Here is a 15411-nt window from a genome sequence, read left to right as displayed (position 1 = left end):
TCAGTGTCCCCATCCTCACCATTCTTATATTCAGCCTTAACACTCTCATCTACAAGGCTGCATATACCACACAGTTTTCAGTGGGATCTGCCATATAAATCAAAATGTGCCAAACCAGATTCCGAAATACAGTGGAGATTATGGCATAACATCTTACCAACTCCTTCAAAGCTCTACAAATTTAAGCTAAGAGAAACGGATCTGTGTCCATTCTGTGACGTTTCAGGCACCCTGGAACACACATATCTGACCTGCCCTGCAAACAAAGTGATAATCACCTATGCCCTGAATACCGCCTCTAGCACCTGTAACTACACACACAGCCAAGAAGACTACTGGAATTTAGTCCACACAGAAGAAAACAGACACAGAACATGCAATTTCATCTTCATCTGCGGGCCGTCATCTACAGCTTTTACCTAAAACAGACAAGAAGTAACCAGCACCCATCGATCACTGAAGCTGCACAAACCTTCATGCACATCCTCCGTCGGAAACTAAAAAGCAGGCTTCTATTGGAACTTGAGCACTTCAAAGAAACAAGAACTGTCGCGAAATTCCTAGAGGAGTGGAATCCAACTGGTACCCTCTTCTGGATTGACGACGACAATGTGCTCCATCTGAATGATAACTCAGAATGAAACTGAACTGTTAATTTTGAATATTCATTTATATCTCTATTGTACACCCGAAAGGAAAATGTTTTTTTTTTCTTTCTCTGTAAATATATACTTATAATATGTAAAAAGTCATTGTTGCCTATCGTGTAATGTTTATTTTAACAAGTTAAATAAAAAAAAAAAAAATAAAATAAAATAACCGTAAAGGCCACGTTTCAAGCCGCTATGCCTGATAGCATAACAGAAGTGGGGCTTAGCCCTCCAAACTCAGAAGTTTTGGCGCCTATCTTTCTGATAAAAACCAATAACTCATGGGAGAAACTTACACCCAGCAACACCAACAAGATCTACAGCACACTAACACAACAGTCGAACCAAAGCACTTTGTTGGAAAATCCTGCATCATCTGATCAAACACTATTTCAATGGGATCTACCATATCGCACAAGAGCCATCAAACCTGACGCAGATATTCAGTGGAGAATGTGGCATAATATATTACCCACTCCTACTATATTACGAAAATTTAACTCAAACGTCTCAGATAACTGCCTCTTCTGCTACCAATTAGGAACGGTCCGGCATATCTACATGGAATGCCCAGTCAACACTAAATTAATCAGTTTGACTCGGGAAACGGCAGCTCTTACCTGTGGTAATCTTCATACAGAAGAGGAATATTTCAATCTCGTCCATGTGGAGTCAAATAACCATTCATTCTGCAATTACCTTTTCATCACCGCAAAAGCGGTAATATACAACTTCTACCTCAGACATACAAGACCAGACAGCACAGCAACTTCACAGAGAGAGGCAACTGACCAACTCACTGCAGCCTTCCAACAAAAGGTGAGATGTCGGATCCTACACGAGCATCACCACCATAGGGAAAACAACACCTTAGATCTTTTCCACCAAGAATGGAATCCACGGAATCAACTCCTGGCTGAGCAGGGCGACTGCATTATAATCCACTTTCCAGCATAGAAGTGACACCTTTACTCCCCCCCCCCCCAAAAAAAAAGAAAGGGGGAAGAAAGAAGGATTGTTGTGCTTAACAGTGCGAAAATTAATCAGCTGGCACTCTCATGTTAATAGATAATATTGTGCAATAGTAACTTCTATGTTCTTCCACATTTATGTTCTTATGTTAAAATAAGATCTTATGTTATCATGTTAAAATAACTCTTAATGGCTTTAATTTATTTAAAAAAAAAAAAAAAAATGTAATTAGCCTTATAAGTGACTTCGATGTAACATACCTCAACAAGAGTATGAGCATGTAACCTCTCTGTCTGACTGCAGAGAACCAAAAACCGGTTAATCCTGTATATAAGATTGTTATGTTTACAATAAAAAAAAAAAAAAATATCTATCTATCTATCTATCTATATATATATATATCCCACAAAATGACCAGCTTGCAGTGCAGGTACTGGAGTTTGTGCGAAACCACCTCAGCAAGGTCAATGACCACATCATACTGGCAGGGGATTTCAACTGCACTCTGGATCCTGCAATGGACAGACAGCAATGCCAAGAACATCGACACTCACTAGTTCAGCTTCTCCAGGATGTAATAAATGACTTCGAGCTGACTGACACCTTCAGACACTTGCACCCACATGAGAAAATGTTCTCCTGGAGAGCCAAAGGTGGTCCTACCAGTGTCTTATACCAGGCACGGCTCGACAGATACTACACATCGATGCACACAATACCCTACATCAGGAGAGTCACATACCATCCATCTCATGCATCAGACCATGATTCCATCCTTCTTAACATTTGCTTTCCTGGACATACCAGATACAAAGGAGGAGCATACTGGATATTTAACAACAGCCTACTAAAGGATACAGAATATCTCAGAACCTCTAAAATCTATATCGAAACTCTCATCAGAGATATACCTACTTCACAATCAATTTCCGAGTGGTGGTCACTTTTTAAATCCAAAGTTAAGGTATTCACCCAAAAATATAGTCACCGAAGAAATTTGAACAAGCATTCAGCCCTTAAAAATTTGCAACAACAACAGCAATTGCATCATCCAGAATCTGAGGAATACCAGTCCCTAGAAGCCACCATACGCTCACACCTAGAGCACTCTGCAAGAGGAGCACTAATAAGAGCACGACGCAAACATATTAACTTCGCAGATGCCCCTACAAAGTATTTCTTTTCACTAGAAAAACGCCAACAAGAGTGCACCACTATATCTGCTATTAAAACAGATAATGGAAACATCATAGAAAATGATGACGAAATCCTCTTATATACCTTGCAGTACTACAAAAATTTGTACCAAGCCAACCCAACATCTATGGAGGCCACGAATAAAATTCTCTCCGATGTGAAAAGACTCTCACCAACAACAAGGAGTAACACAGAACTCCCTATCACGTTACACGATCTGAAAACTGCCTGCACCTCCTTACCTAAAGATAAATCTCCTGGCATAGACGGGCTCACCACTGAATTTTATCAGTCCTTCTGGGAACAGCTTGGACCTATCCTCTACAGAGTATTTGTCGAAGCGAATACCAATGGCTTTCCACTCAATATGACAACATCAGTTATCAAACTCATTCCAAAGAAAGGAGACGCGACGAAACTAGGAAACTGGAGACCCATCTCTATCACAAACACCGACTGCAAAATTATATCCAAAGCCATTGCCAACAAACTTAAACCCGCTCTGAGCGAAATAATAAATAGGCATCAGAGCTATTCCATCCCTGGAAGATCTATCCACGAAAACTTACATCTCATAAGGGATCTCATAAGCATAGCGAACAACAACAGTGAAACAATGGGTCTTGTAACACTAGACCAAGAAAAAGCTTTCGACCGCGTTGAACACCTTTACCTCTTCAACTGCTTGAAAGCGTTTGGTTTTGGCTCAGGCATCATTCACTCTATTAAAATGTTGTATGCCAAGGCACAGTTTTGCATGAAAATAAACAACAGGCTTACCATAACTGCACCATACAGCAGAGGTATTAAACAAGGCTGTCCACTCTCCGGTCCTCTTTACACAATTGCCATCGAACCCTTTCTGTGTAGACTCAGCATGCTGCTCAAAGCATGCTGCCCTAAACTTCCCTACCAAACCATAACCCTGACAGCATATGCTGATGATGTTACAATCATAGCCCGCAAAGAAGAGGACTTTCATAACATACAAATGGCATACCAACAATATCAGGCAGCCTCAGGAGCCAAACTAAACACACATAAAACCACAGGACTGTGGTGTGGCAAATGGAAAAACCGAACCGATTCCCCAATGTCTGGTACCTGGTCCACAGAGGGAAACAAATACCTGGGGATTTACCTAGGAAACACACCCTCTTATGTGGATAAGAACTGGGAAACACTAAACAAGCGTTTCAAGCAAGTTCTAGGAAAGTGGGCAGCAATACGAGCCTCTGCCTCCACAAGAGGGAGAACAATAATCGTTAACCAAATAGCCACCAGTGTCCTTTGGCATACACTAAAGATCCTTACGCCACCAGTTCAATTCATCAAACAAATAAAGTCAACCATATATCGATTCATATGGAATAAAACAAACTGGCTTTCCTACTCCCAGCTATGTACTTCTCTCAAAGATGGAGGACAAAAGTTGGTCTCCATTGACAACAGGATAACAACGTTCCGCGCTCGATTTCTCATAAATGCCCTACAACAGGAAATATCACACAAGTGCACCACTGAGTATATTTTCACTTCTGCCACTAGAGGTCTCTCTCTCTCCACCACCTTAAGAATGACCACAGCTCAAGTGCCTGTAAATTTAACAAACTTCTACAAAGACGCCCTTCGACGATGGAAGAAGCTAAACCTCCAGCACACAGTGAAGACAGCATCCCTACCTGAAATCCTCATGGAACCCATCTTTCACAACACGATGGTAAGAAGCCCGATCACTCAGAAAGAATTTTTCTTTCCTCCATGGAGCTGGCGAAACGTGAGGATCTTGGGTGACATTCTTTCTCCAAGCCTCACCTGGCGCTTTCCAAATTCGCTTGAAAACCTGGAATATGGGAATGAGTCTGAGCAGATAGACACCGTAAAGGCCGCTTTTCAAGCCGCTATGCCTGATAGCATAACAGAAGTGGGGCTTATTCCTCCAAACTCAGAAGTTTTGGCGCCTATCTTTCTGATAAAAACCAATAACTCATGGGAGAAACTTACACCCAGCAACACCAACAAGATCTACAGCACCCTAACACAACAGTCAAACCAAAGCACTTTGATGGAAAATCCTGCATCATCTGATCAAACACTATTTCAATGGGATCTACCATATCGCACAAGAGCCATCAAACCTGACGCAGATATTCAGTGGAGAATGTGGCATAATATATTACCTACTCCTACTATATTACGAAAATTTAACTCAAACGTCTCAGATAACTGCCTCTTCTGCTACCAATTAGGAACGGTCCGGCATGTCTACTTGGAATGCCCAGTCAACACTAAATTAATCAGTTTGACTCGGGAAACGGCAGCTCTTACCTGTGGTAATCTTCATACAGAAGAGGAATATTTCAATCTCGTCCATGTGGAGCCAAATAACCATTCATTCTGCAATTACCTTTTCATCACCGCAAAAGCGGTAATATATAACTTCTACCTCAGACATACAAGACCAGACAGCACAGCAACTTCACAGAGAGAGGCAACTCACCAACTCACTGCAGCCTTCCAACAAAAGGTGAGATGTCGGATCCTACACGAACATCACCACCATAGGCAAAACAACACATTAGATCTTTTCCACCAAGAATGGAATCCACGGAATCAACTCCTGGCTGAGCAGGGCGACTGCGTTATAATCCACTTTCCAGCATAGAAGTGACACCTTTACTCCCCCCCCCCCCAAAAAAAGAAAGGGGGAAGAAAGAAGGATTGTTGTGCTTAACAGTGCGAAAATTAATCAGCTGGCACTCTCATGTTAATAGATAATATTGTGCAATAGTAACTTCTATGTTCTTCCACATTTATGTTCTTATGTTAAAACAAGATCTTATGTTATCATGTTAAAATAACTCTTAATGGCTTTAATTTATTTAAAAAAAAAAAAAAAAAAAAAAAAATGTAATTAGCCTTATAAGTGACTTCGATGTAACATACCTCAACAAGAGTATGAGCATGTAACCTCTCTGTCTGACTGCAGAGAAAACCAAAAACCGGTTAATCCTGTATATAAGATTGTTATGTTTACAATAAAAAAAAAAAAAAAAAAATATCTATATATATATATATATATATGATATAATCAGTCCTATCCAAGCCACTGGTTGATGGTGATTTCCCCATCACGCCTGCCCTTGGCCACTCACCTTTATCACCACTTACAACATATATCTGCTTAGTCTTAACTTTCCCACCCACATCATAATATACTCCATCTCCATACACACACATTCACTGCTATTACATCATTTTTAGTCATTTTTAGCCATTTTTTATACATATTTTTAGCCATTTTGGTTTAAATCAAATTTTTGCCAGAATCAGAGTTTAATTCAAAGCCTTGATATGTTCTTACATCTAAGATTAACTTGGCTAATTTAAAATTTGTGATATTTTAATCAATAAATGACTTACATTCTCTGACTGACCATGGATATTTATGTATTTTTTATGTTCAAATATTAAGTTTATTATTCTCATATCATCATAAAATAACAAGATCTCACAAAAGATGTGTAATCCATTTTGATTACATATCTTCACCAAATCTCCCTATTTTTTTTTTTTTTTTTTGATGGTGATTTCCCCATCACGCCTGCCCTTGGCCACTCACCTTTATCACCACTTACAACATATATCTGCTTAGTCTTAATGAAGCTTATTAGCTCTTTATATTTAAGAAATCTCCCTATGTTTTTTTTGTATTTCCTGTTTCTTATTGTAACAGGAAATAGTCTGTTTTATGCATTTTATCTATGATATTCTGCAATAAAAAAAATAATAATAATAAAAAAATATATATATATATTATGCCCCAGTGTATATGCCACAATTATTCTTATGTGAGCTCTTAATGTTTTGAGTCTAATTTCTATTAGTCTTTCAATCCAGTGGTTATTAATATACAGAATTGTTCTCCATAGATTTGTGAAAACTTTTTTCATTCTTATATTGCATATAAGGAATGTAATTATATTTTGCAATTTATTGAAGATTAAAATCACTTACCACATGAGCAATAGAATCGCACCATATAATCATTACAAAGTTTATTTCTTGCCTGCAGATCATTGTAACAAACGAGTCCAACTGATTTTGAGCATTTTACACCAAAATCTGTTGAATTAGTATAGTCTGTTAGTTTACCATTGATGTAAGTTTTGCAATCAATATCAGAAATTAATCCATCAGGACAGAGATTGTATCCATAATTTTGAATTCGCAAAATAGTTTCCTCATCTCCTCCTCCAGTATTTGGATTGTCAGTGTTAATATATGAGGTCCACTTTGGTATACAGATAGGTGAAGTGGTTGTTTCCACTGGAAAGATAGCAGATGTAGTAATTACAGCTAGCAAAGAAGAAATATGCTGAATTCATATATTTTTACACAAGCAACATAAAATCAGTTCCATGATTTATTTATTTATTTATCTTACCTCCAACTCATCTTAAGACTACAAAATGTTTGTCTTAGAAACAAAAGACTAGAAATGATTACAGAAATCTCACAGAAACTTTAATTTCTCATGGTCAATTGCAGTGAATCTGAGATGTCTAAACAACCTATGCCTGACTCTTCTTTTGTACAGCTCTGACACACCCATGGGAAAACCAAGGTAGGGTTAGATAAGTGATAGAAATTTGGGATGGAGTGGGGAATAAATGTTTCTGTGCTCATCATCATAATGCTAATTACAGATATAGACCAAATGTTTCTATGCTGATGTTGTGTCGGAAAAAGGGCTGACTCACTATCTGTAAGCCAGCTTGTTTCTGACCCAACACAGAGACAATGAAAACCTAAGGATAAGGACATGCTTATACCTCCAAGAACAGGGCTAAGGGAGTACTGTATATATATTCACTCAAAGGTATATCAACTCGACTGAGATTATTAATATTAAATAAGCTAAGGAAATCTGTGTTTAGAATTAATATTGTCCTTGTAAAATAAGCAAAGGAAAACTGTGTTTCAGGACCAAAATTGTTGTTATTAAATGTGCTTAAGAGATCTATGTTTCAGAACCATGTTAAAACAGTTCAGAGTTAAGGTGACCAATTGGCCATAGCTAAGTATATGACGTAGTCAATGAGAGAGGGCACTCGCAAGGAAGATATAAGGTGCTGCGTGAGACTCAAACGCTCTCTTGTTTTCTGTTCCTGTGTTCCTGTCCAAGCCTGGATAGCTGAGGAAGCTTGTCGCCGGTGCCCAGCAACAATCTCCTGGTTGCTGTTGTAACCGAGTCGGATAAAGCTACCTAAGGAATGAAGTCAGAATTTCAGTAAGGAGCCATTGGTAAACCACGCTAATGTAAAGCCAGCAAAGGGCAACCTTCGAAGAAAGCATAAGTAAGTTGCAGAGGCCATAGAAACACGTGGCTAGGGAATACGGAAGTCTTGCCATATCGGAAGTGAGAGCATGGGGAAGTCATGAAAACCCCATGGAAAAAGACAAGATGGTAATGTACAACCTTTTCATATATATTCTAGAATTGTAAACCTAAGAAAGAAAAGAAGCCAAGGATTTGAGGAGCTCCATACATCATCTTACCCATACTGCCTTAATGATTGTTTGGACTAATTGTCTGTGTCAACTAAGCTGTTGCCATTCCAAGCTTGTGCTGAGAAGGGAGCCTAACTTTTGAACTGTTTGTCAGAAAGAAGCTATTTGCTGTAGTTTTAGATATTAGCCTGATTTTCACTTAAAATGTGGGGCATAGAGACTTTGCAGAATTGAAATTTGTTTTCCATGTTAGAATATAAGTTAGAAAAAGTTTGATATGCCATGTATAAAGTTTATATCTAATTGTGTTTAGAAAATAAGCATTGAATAACCCTGTGCAGATAAGTCGAGTCTGAGCTTAATCATAAGACAGAGATATATTATTGAATTACTTAAGCATAAAGATTGAAATTTTGGATATCTTAATCTAAAGAGGGGGAGGGAGGAGTTCAAACTCTCAATTTAGTTCAAAGAAGGTAACTTAGCATTGATACTTTTACTTAAAGTGTATCTTGAATGATTATTCAAAGGTGTATCCATACTGGTGTTTTAATAAATGTATTCTTTTTAGAAATACATTAAGAAATTCTATTAAGAAAGAAAGGGGGGAACCACAACTGCACATCACGTGATCCCTATGTTAATTAACGTTAACTATTTGAATATCAGAAATTAGTTGCCGGCTGGTGCAGTCGTTCTTAAAATAAATTTATCGGCAACGAAATCTCTGATACGTATGAGAGATAAATAAAGCATAGAATTTAAGGAATGATAAGATAGAAAGTAAAAAGAAATAACGTAAAGGAAGAGAGACACGAGACATAACACTGATAAGTATTATTTCAGTAATATTTCATTCTATATGTTGCATTTAGTGAAATAGTGAGGCGTTTAGCTCAGATGGCTGGAAATATTAATCTAATTAAGGAAATGAAAGTGGGACTGTCTTCACAGCTTCTTCACAGAAGCTGTGAAGACTGTCCCACTTTGCTTTCTTGTAATGTCATGCAACACATGGATCTAAGTGGTTATGCTTGTGTTACTCCATTGGGGAAATCTGCACTAGATTGTGGTCTGAGCTTCCTAGAGGACAGACACCATTCACAACATACTTAGATGGGTCACTAGTGAGAAAGAAATCCGCAATGTTTGGGGAGTGGTCAAGATTGTCTGGTAATCAGGTGCATATCTGCACAATTTGTATGAGATTGTGATGGCAAGATTTAGCTTCTCTACCTGCTTGATCTGTGCAGTTGGAAGAGGACAGCCAGCTGAATTGTGTTTGATGAGAATACAATAAAATTATCTTTTCTGCATCCCCATACAATATGCTTTCCTTAGTCTAGACTACATCTCTACAGAACTCTTAATTTTAAACCTTTCATCATTAATATATGCAACTTCGTTTACTACGCTTTCAACTAATCTATACTTCTTGTACTCATTCCTCTATTTGTTCTGAAATATTTAAATATTTGTTGGAGTTACTGGCCATGTCTTGGATTCACATTTCATAAGTAGGGATGATACACTACACTAGTTGACAATTTGGCTGTATTTCTCTATTTTTAGTTTTTCTTTACTAAACAGGATTTTTTTTTTATAGTTTGCAAATAGCCACTCACACTAGCTATTTTTTTAATTCATAAATGCATTTTTTTCCTAATGTAGAAGTTATTCCAAGGTATACCAGAATTTTGTACTGTTTCTACTTTATTACTGTCTCTTGTTATTTGTTCTTCGGTTATCTTGTTTGCATAAATATTTGTCATTATTTTAGCTTTTTCATAGTTCATATATAATAATTTAACATAACCGTTTTTTTTTTTTTTAAACTGAATTGAAGGTTTTTTTTTCTTTTAACAGCCTGTAGCCAGGATTTTTATTTTTATTTTTTTAAATCACATTGCTAGTCACTATTGGATATACCTTGGTAACTCCTGTACCTCATAGGCTTTTGGGAAAAAGTCACTGCTAGAGGAAGAAGAAATGGTAGGGCAATTGCATCCATAGTGGAATTCAAACCCATAACTTGGTAGTAGAGTAGGAATGCTAGCCACTTTGCAAACCAGACTGACATACTTTATTTAATAATGAATTCAAATCATTCATGATTTTTGCTAGCTCTATTTCATTATTTGCTATTACTACGATATCATCAGCTTATGGTAAATGATTTAGTTTTATTTGCTGTTGATATTATTCCCTTTGACACTCCAAACTATTTCACATGGGGTGAATTTTAATATTGCACAATAATATAGATAAAATAGCTATTAAATTTCTTAAAATAGCTATGAAATTTTATAGCTATTATTAGATAAAATAGCTATAAAATTTCATCAGCACATGTTTTTATTTTTAATGAACTTTTATGTTCGCATATAAGGATACTAGTAATTGCTTTTAAGAGAGTAGTGTGAAGGGAGAAGGAACCAATGATGGTGAGTGAGAAGACACTGTACCAGGAATTGAGTAAACTTCATGTCAATAAGGATGCAGGACTTGATGATATATACCAATATATCATCAAGTCCATGTGTTTTGAGGGATGTACCAGGGAGTTAACATCAGCTTAACTTACCTCTTTAATAGGAGTCTGAGATTGGGCCAAGTTCCAAAGCAGTGGATAGCAGGAAAAACTGTTCTCCTTCATAAAGGAGGTGATAAGATTAAGGCTTAGAATTATAGGCCAAACTGTTTGTCTGGAGTCATAGTCAAGTTGTTAAAGAGAGAGAGAGAGATGTTAGTGTAAATGAGGATTCAGAATTGTGGTGAAACCAGCAACATTCTCTTTTATGTTATTGAATTTATTATTATAATAATTATTATTATTATTATTATCATTATTTCAAGCAACTCCAAGGAGTCGACAAACTCGTTGACGGAGGCCTTAACATCATGTCAAGAACAACTATTCGACATTCACACAGTATCTAACATACTTTGTCTTGAACTCATTCACAGTCATGGCACCACTACAGGCTCTGGCAGCTTATTCCACTCATTCACCACTCTCCGAGTAAAAACCTAGCTCTAACACCCTTGCTAACCACATTCTTGCCCAGCTTCCATGTATGACTTCTAGTCCTCCCACCACCAGTCCTATTCTCAAAAATATCTTCTGGATTAATCCTATAGAAACCCTTAAGTAATTTGAGTGTCTCAATCATATCACCCCTTATCTGCCAATCAACTAATTTTTGCAACCCACAAATCTTCAACCTGTTCTCATAAGGTTCATTCCACAGACCTGCTATCATCTTAGTCGCTCGTCTCTGGATCCTCCCCATCAAGAAGAAACCCTGGCACCCATATCTGGGCACAGTAGTCTAGATGGGGTCTTATCAAGGCTCGATATAGTGGAACAATAACTTGTTTGTCTCTGCATGTTAAAGTATTTTTCAGCAACAAAGTGATTTGATGAGCTGATTTAGCCACTTTTGCAATGTGCCCCCTAAACTTCAACTCCCTATCCACCAACACTCCCAAATCCCTGGCCTCATCAATCTCCTGGAGTATGGTTCCACCAATGTGATACACTGCGGCTAATCTTTTCACTCCAAAATCCATAACCTTACATTTTGCCACATTAAATTGACATCCATTTTCCGTAGCCCAGTCCTCCAAACTATCCAAATCATCCTGCAAAATTTTGACATCCTGTGCACTCACAATTGCTCAACCTAACTTTGCATCATCAGCAAACAAGTGAACACCTCCTCTCAGATCCTTTCCTATATCATTAATGAACAAATTGAAAAGTAGTGGTCCAAGAACAGAACCCTGCGGCACACCACTAGTCACAAGCCGTCTTTTCGACTCCACATATAAACCACTCTCCAGTATCTCTCCATCAATCACTCTCCTATCCATCTCACCAACACTATATCCATCCCCATATGCTGCAGTTTATGGATTAGAATTAAATGTGGTATCCAGTCAAAGGCCTTAGCAAGGTCCAGTAGAATCACTGTAAACCCATTACCCTTATCCAGTTCAGCTGTCACTGTGTTATAAAACGTCAGCAAGTTACTGTGGTATTATCTACCCTTCACAAAACCATGTTGTCCCCCCATACAGTATCCCATTTTCATCTATCCAATTGTGTATTTTTCTCTCGACTACTTTCTCCAAGACCTTGACAACGATTCCTGATATACTAATCGGTTGGTAATTTACAACAGCAGTCTTGGAACCTCCTTTATGCAGTGGAACCATTTTCCCCTCTTTCCACCCCCTCGGGACTAACCCAGACCCGAGACCCAAATTAAGCAAAATGGTCAAGGGTACTGACAATTTTTTAGCTGCTTCACGTACGACACGAGCTGGTATACCATCCAATCCCACAGATGTATTTACATTAAGGTTTTGCAATAGACTGCTCACCTCCACTTCATTCACCACAATTCCCATATAATCTATTGGTTCATTCATTTCTGTAATGTCACCACCTGGAAGATATATTCTTGCAAAGTGCTCGCTCAGTAATTCAACTATATCAACTGATTTGGTTACCTCCCTACCATCGGCATTCTTTAAAATCATTCTGCCATATACATTTTTTCTTTTGCTTGCAACATATCGAAAAAACTGTTTAGGATTCTCTTTAGCCTGCATGGCCAATGTTCTTTCGTAATCCTTTTTTGCTTTTCTTACCACACTCGTTACCCTTCTGGCCTGCGCTTTATACAGTTAATGTGCCTGTCAGCCACCTTTCTCCTTAAATTCCCTCCATAGTTGTTTCTTTTTTTTGCAGCTCAAGCTTAATGGTGTTATTCATCCATTTAACCCCTACGTGATTTATTATTCAGACTCTAGGTATACAGTCAGCCATTGCTTCATGCAAACACTTCTTAACTGCTTCCCATGCAGTATCAACTTCTAGCCCTTGCAGTTGTACATGCCATGGCACTGAACCAATCAATCTCCTAAGCTTGTCATATTTACCAGCCTGATAATTCCACATGTACCCGATCTTAATTGTAAATTCCACACCTTTAGCCACCTCCCAAGTCAAGACCCTATGATCATGCTCACCAGTTGGTGGTAACATAGTCATATTCGTTACAGCCAAATTGTCAGATGCAATTACCAGGTCAAGGACTCTCTGACCCCTAGTATTTTCCATTACATGCTGTCGCAGATAGTTATCCCTTAATAACCGCATAAAATCCAATTCCTTCCTCCCATGCATGCTCTCCTCCTTCCAATCAATGTTACCATAGCTGAAATCTCACATAATAATTACCCTCCTTCCACTCATTTCTTATGTTTCCTTATGCATACTATCTCCACCATCTATTCCATCACCTGGTCTATAGCAGCACCCAACTGTATATTTAGTTCTGCTAGTTTCAATCTCATACCATATAGCCTCAAATGTGCTCTTTTCTCTATCCTGCAGTTCCAATTCTATTCTTGACTGCGTTGGGGAGGGATATCTTGAGCCAAAGAAGGTCAAAGTTTTCTAAAATTAACTATATCAAAGCTATATTTTATTTACAACATCAAAGGAGCATTCCTTCATATAGATAGTTTTGTTAAAGTGAAAATGATGTCCTAATTTCACATGACAATTGTTATATTAGATTTAGGATCCTGGAATACCTATGGTTCTATTTAAAATGAACTCTTAGGGAGAAAGGTTAAGTGAGTAGAAAATGTGCCTTCCACGTGTTTGGTATTTTTAGATGATCATTATTGTTAAGATTAGGGAAATTGATAAGACTCTCACAGGCCTCCTTAAATTTATGTTCGTACCATGTTTTGGTGTGATGTAAACAACAGGTGCTTTTAAATTCAATTTTATCTAAAGTGTTCAAGGCATGATCAGAAAGACCAGATGACCATAGTTATTATATTTAATGTGTCGTTTATGTTCCTTTTTTCTGATAGGAATTTGGTGCACAATTCCTATCAGAAAAAAAGGATGGAGATATTCAGTTGTTTGCAGATAATGCAAAGTTGGGACGAACTATGAAGAGCAGAGATGTTGTGGCCTTACAAGAAGACTTGAATAAATTGAGTGATCGGGCAAGCAAATGGTGATGCGAGTTCAATGTTGTGAAATGTAATTTTTAAAATTTGGGAAACAAAGATGGGATTCAGAATTTATGCTTGGTGAGGATATTTTGTTGGAGGTGGAGGAAATAAGAGATCTGGGGGTGATAGTGGATAAGGATCTGAAATCTAGGGAACACATTGCCAAAACTGTGAAGACAACACAAAGACTTCTGGGAATGATGCAGAGGACATTGACATGTAGAAGTAGGGAGATTCTTGTTCCATTGTAGAAGGCTTTGATTATGCCACACATGGACTACTGCGCCTAGATTTGGTTTTCAAAAGGACAAAGAGATTCCAGAGGCGACTGACTAAGGTAGTTTCTGACCTCTGGAATGTCAAAAGATTGGGAAGATGCAATTTACAGAGTCTAGTGGATAGGAGGAAGAGGGGAGATATGATAGAAACCTACAAGTTAGTAATGGGTTGTTATAGGATCAATGTTGGAGAGGTTCTACAGAAAACAGTGGGAGATCAGAGAAGAACCAGAGGTCATCCCTGGAAACTGTATAAAGAGGGTGTGAGCAGGGGAGTGAGAAGTAGGTTTTTTGCATGCAGAGTTGTGAATGATTGGAATGCCTTTCCTGAGAGTGTGGTGTCTGCAGAGAATTTGAGTGTATTTAAAGTGTGGAATGAAGAGCTGTGTGTATGATAAAAGGACCTCCTAGATGAGTATTTGACTCCTTGGGGTCTTGGGTAATAATAATAATAATAATAAATAATGATGATAGATTTAGAGCAATCTCTGTTATGAAGGGGGAAGGAGGGTTGTGGTTAATTGGTTTTAATATTTTTTGGGGGTTGTAGCCATTGGCTATGAAGGTGTTAAGAATATGGTTAAGTTCAGTAGTTAGGGCATTGTTATCTGAACTGATTAATTTTGCCCTGTTATATAGAATTTTTTAATCCCATATTGTTGGGAGAGGGGGGGGTGATTGCTGGTGGATGTATCTACTTGTAGGTGTAGGTTTTCTGTAAACAGAGAAAGCCAGGGATCCTCAGGCTGGCATGT

General features: G+C 38.0%; 1 protein-coding gene across 4 annotated transcripts in view; it reads right to left on the bottom strand.

Moving 5' to 3' along the window:
• Nucleotides 1-15411, bottom strand: part of LOC150094462 (hemocytin-like) — a 2636009-nt gene that overhangs the window by 1515441 nt on the left and 1105157 nt on the right. For 3 of the 4 annotated variants that reach the window (XM_090412206.1, XM_090412207.1, XM_090412209.1), the window contains one exon: nucleotides 6837-7148. The exons of the other annotated variant lie outside the window; for it this stretch is intronic. In XM_090412206.1, coding sequence (XP_090268332.1) covers nucleotides 6837-7148 — 312 coding nt within the window. The remainder of the gene's footprint in view (nucleotides 1-6836; nucleotides 7149-15411) is intronic. 4 annotated transcript variants of the gene reach the window in all.

Source organism: Typopeltis vanoorti, chromosome 22 (genome assembly GCF_054136105.1).
Source record: "Typopeltis vanoorti isolate ZY-2024b chromosome 22, IOZ_Tvanoo_1.0, whole genome shotgun sequence".
NCBI lineage: Eukaryota > Metazoa > Arthropoda > Arachnida > Uropygi > Thelyphonidae > Typopeltis > Typopeltis vanoorti.
The sequence above is the reverse complement of the archived record's forward strand: the minus strand, read 5'-3'. Positions and strand labels throughout refer to the sequence as shown.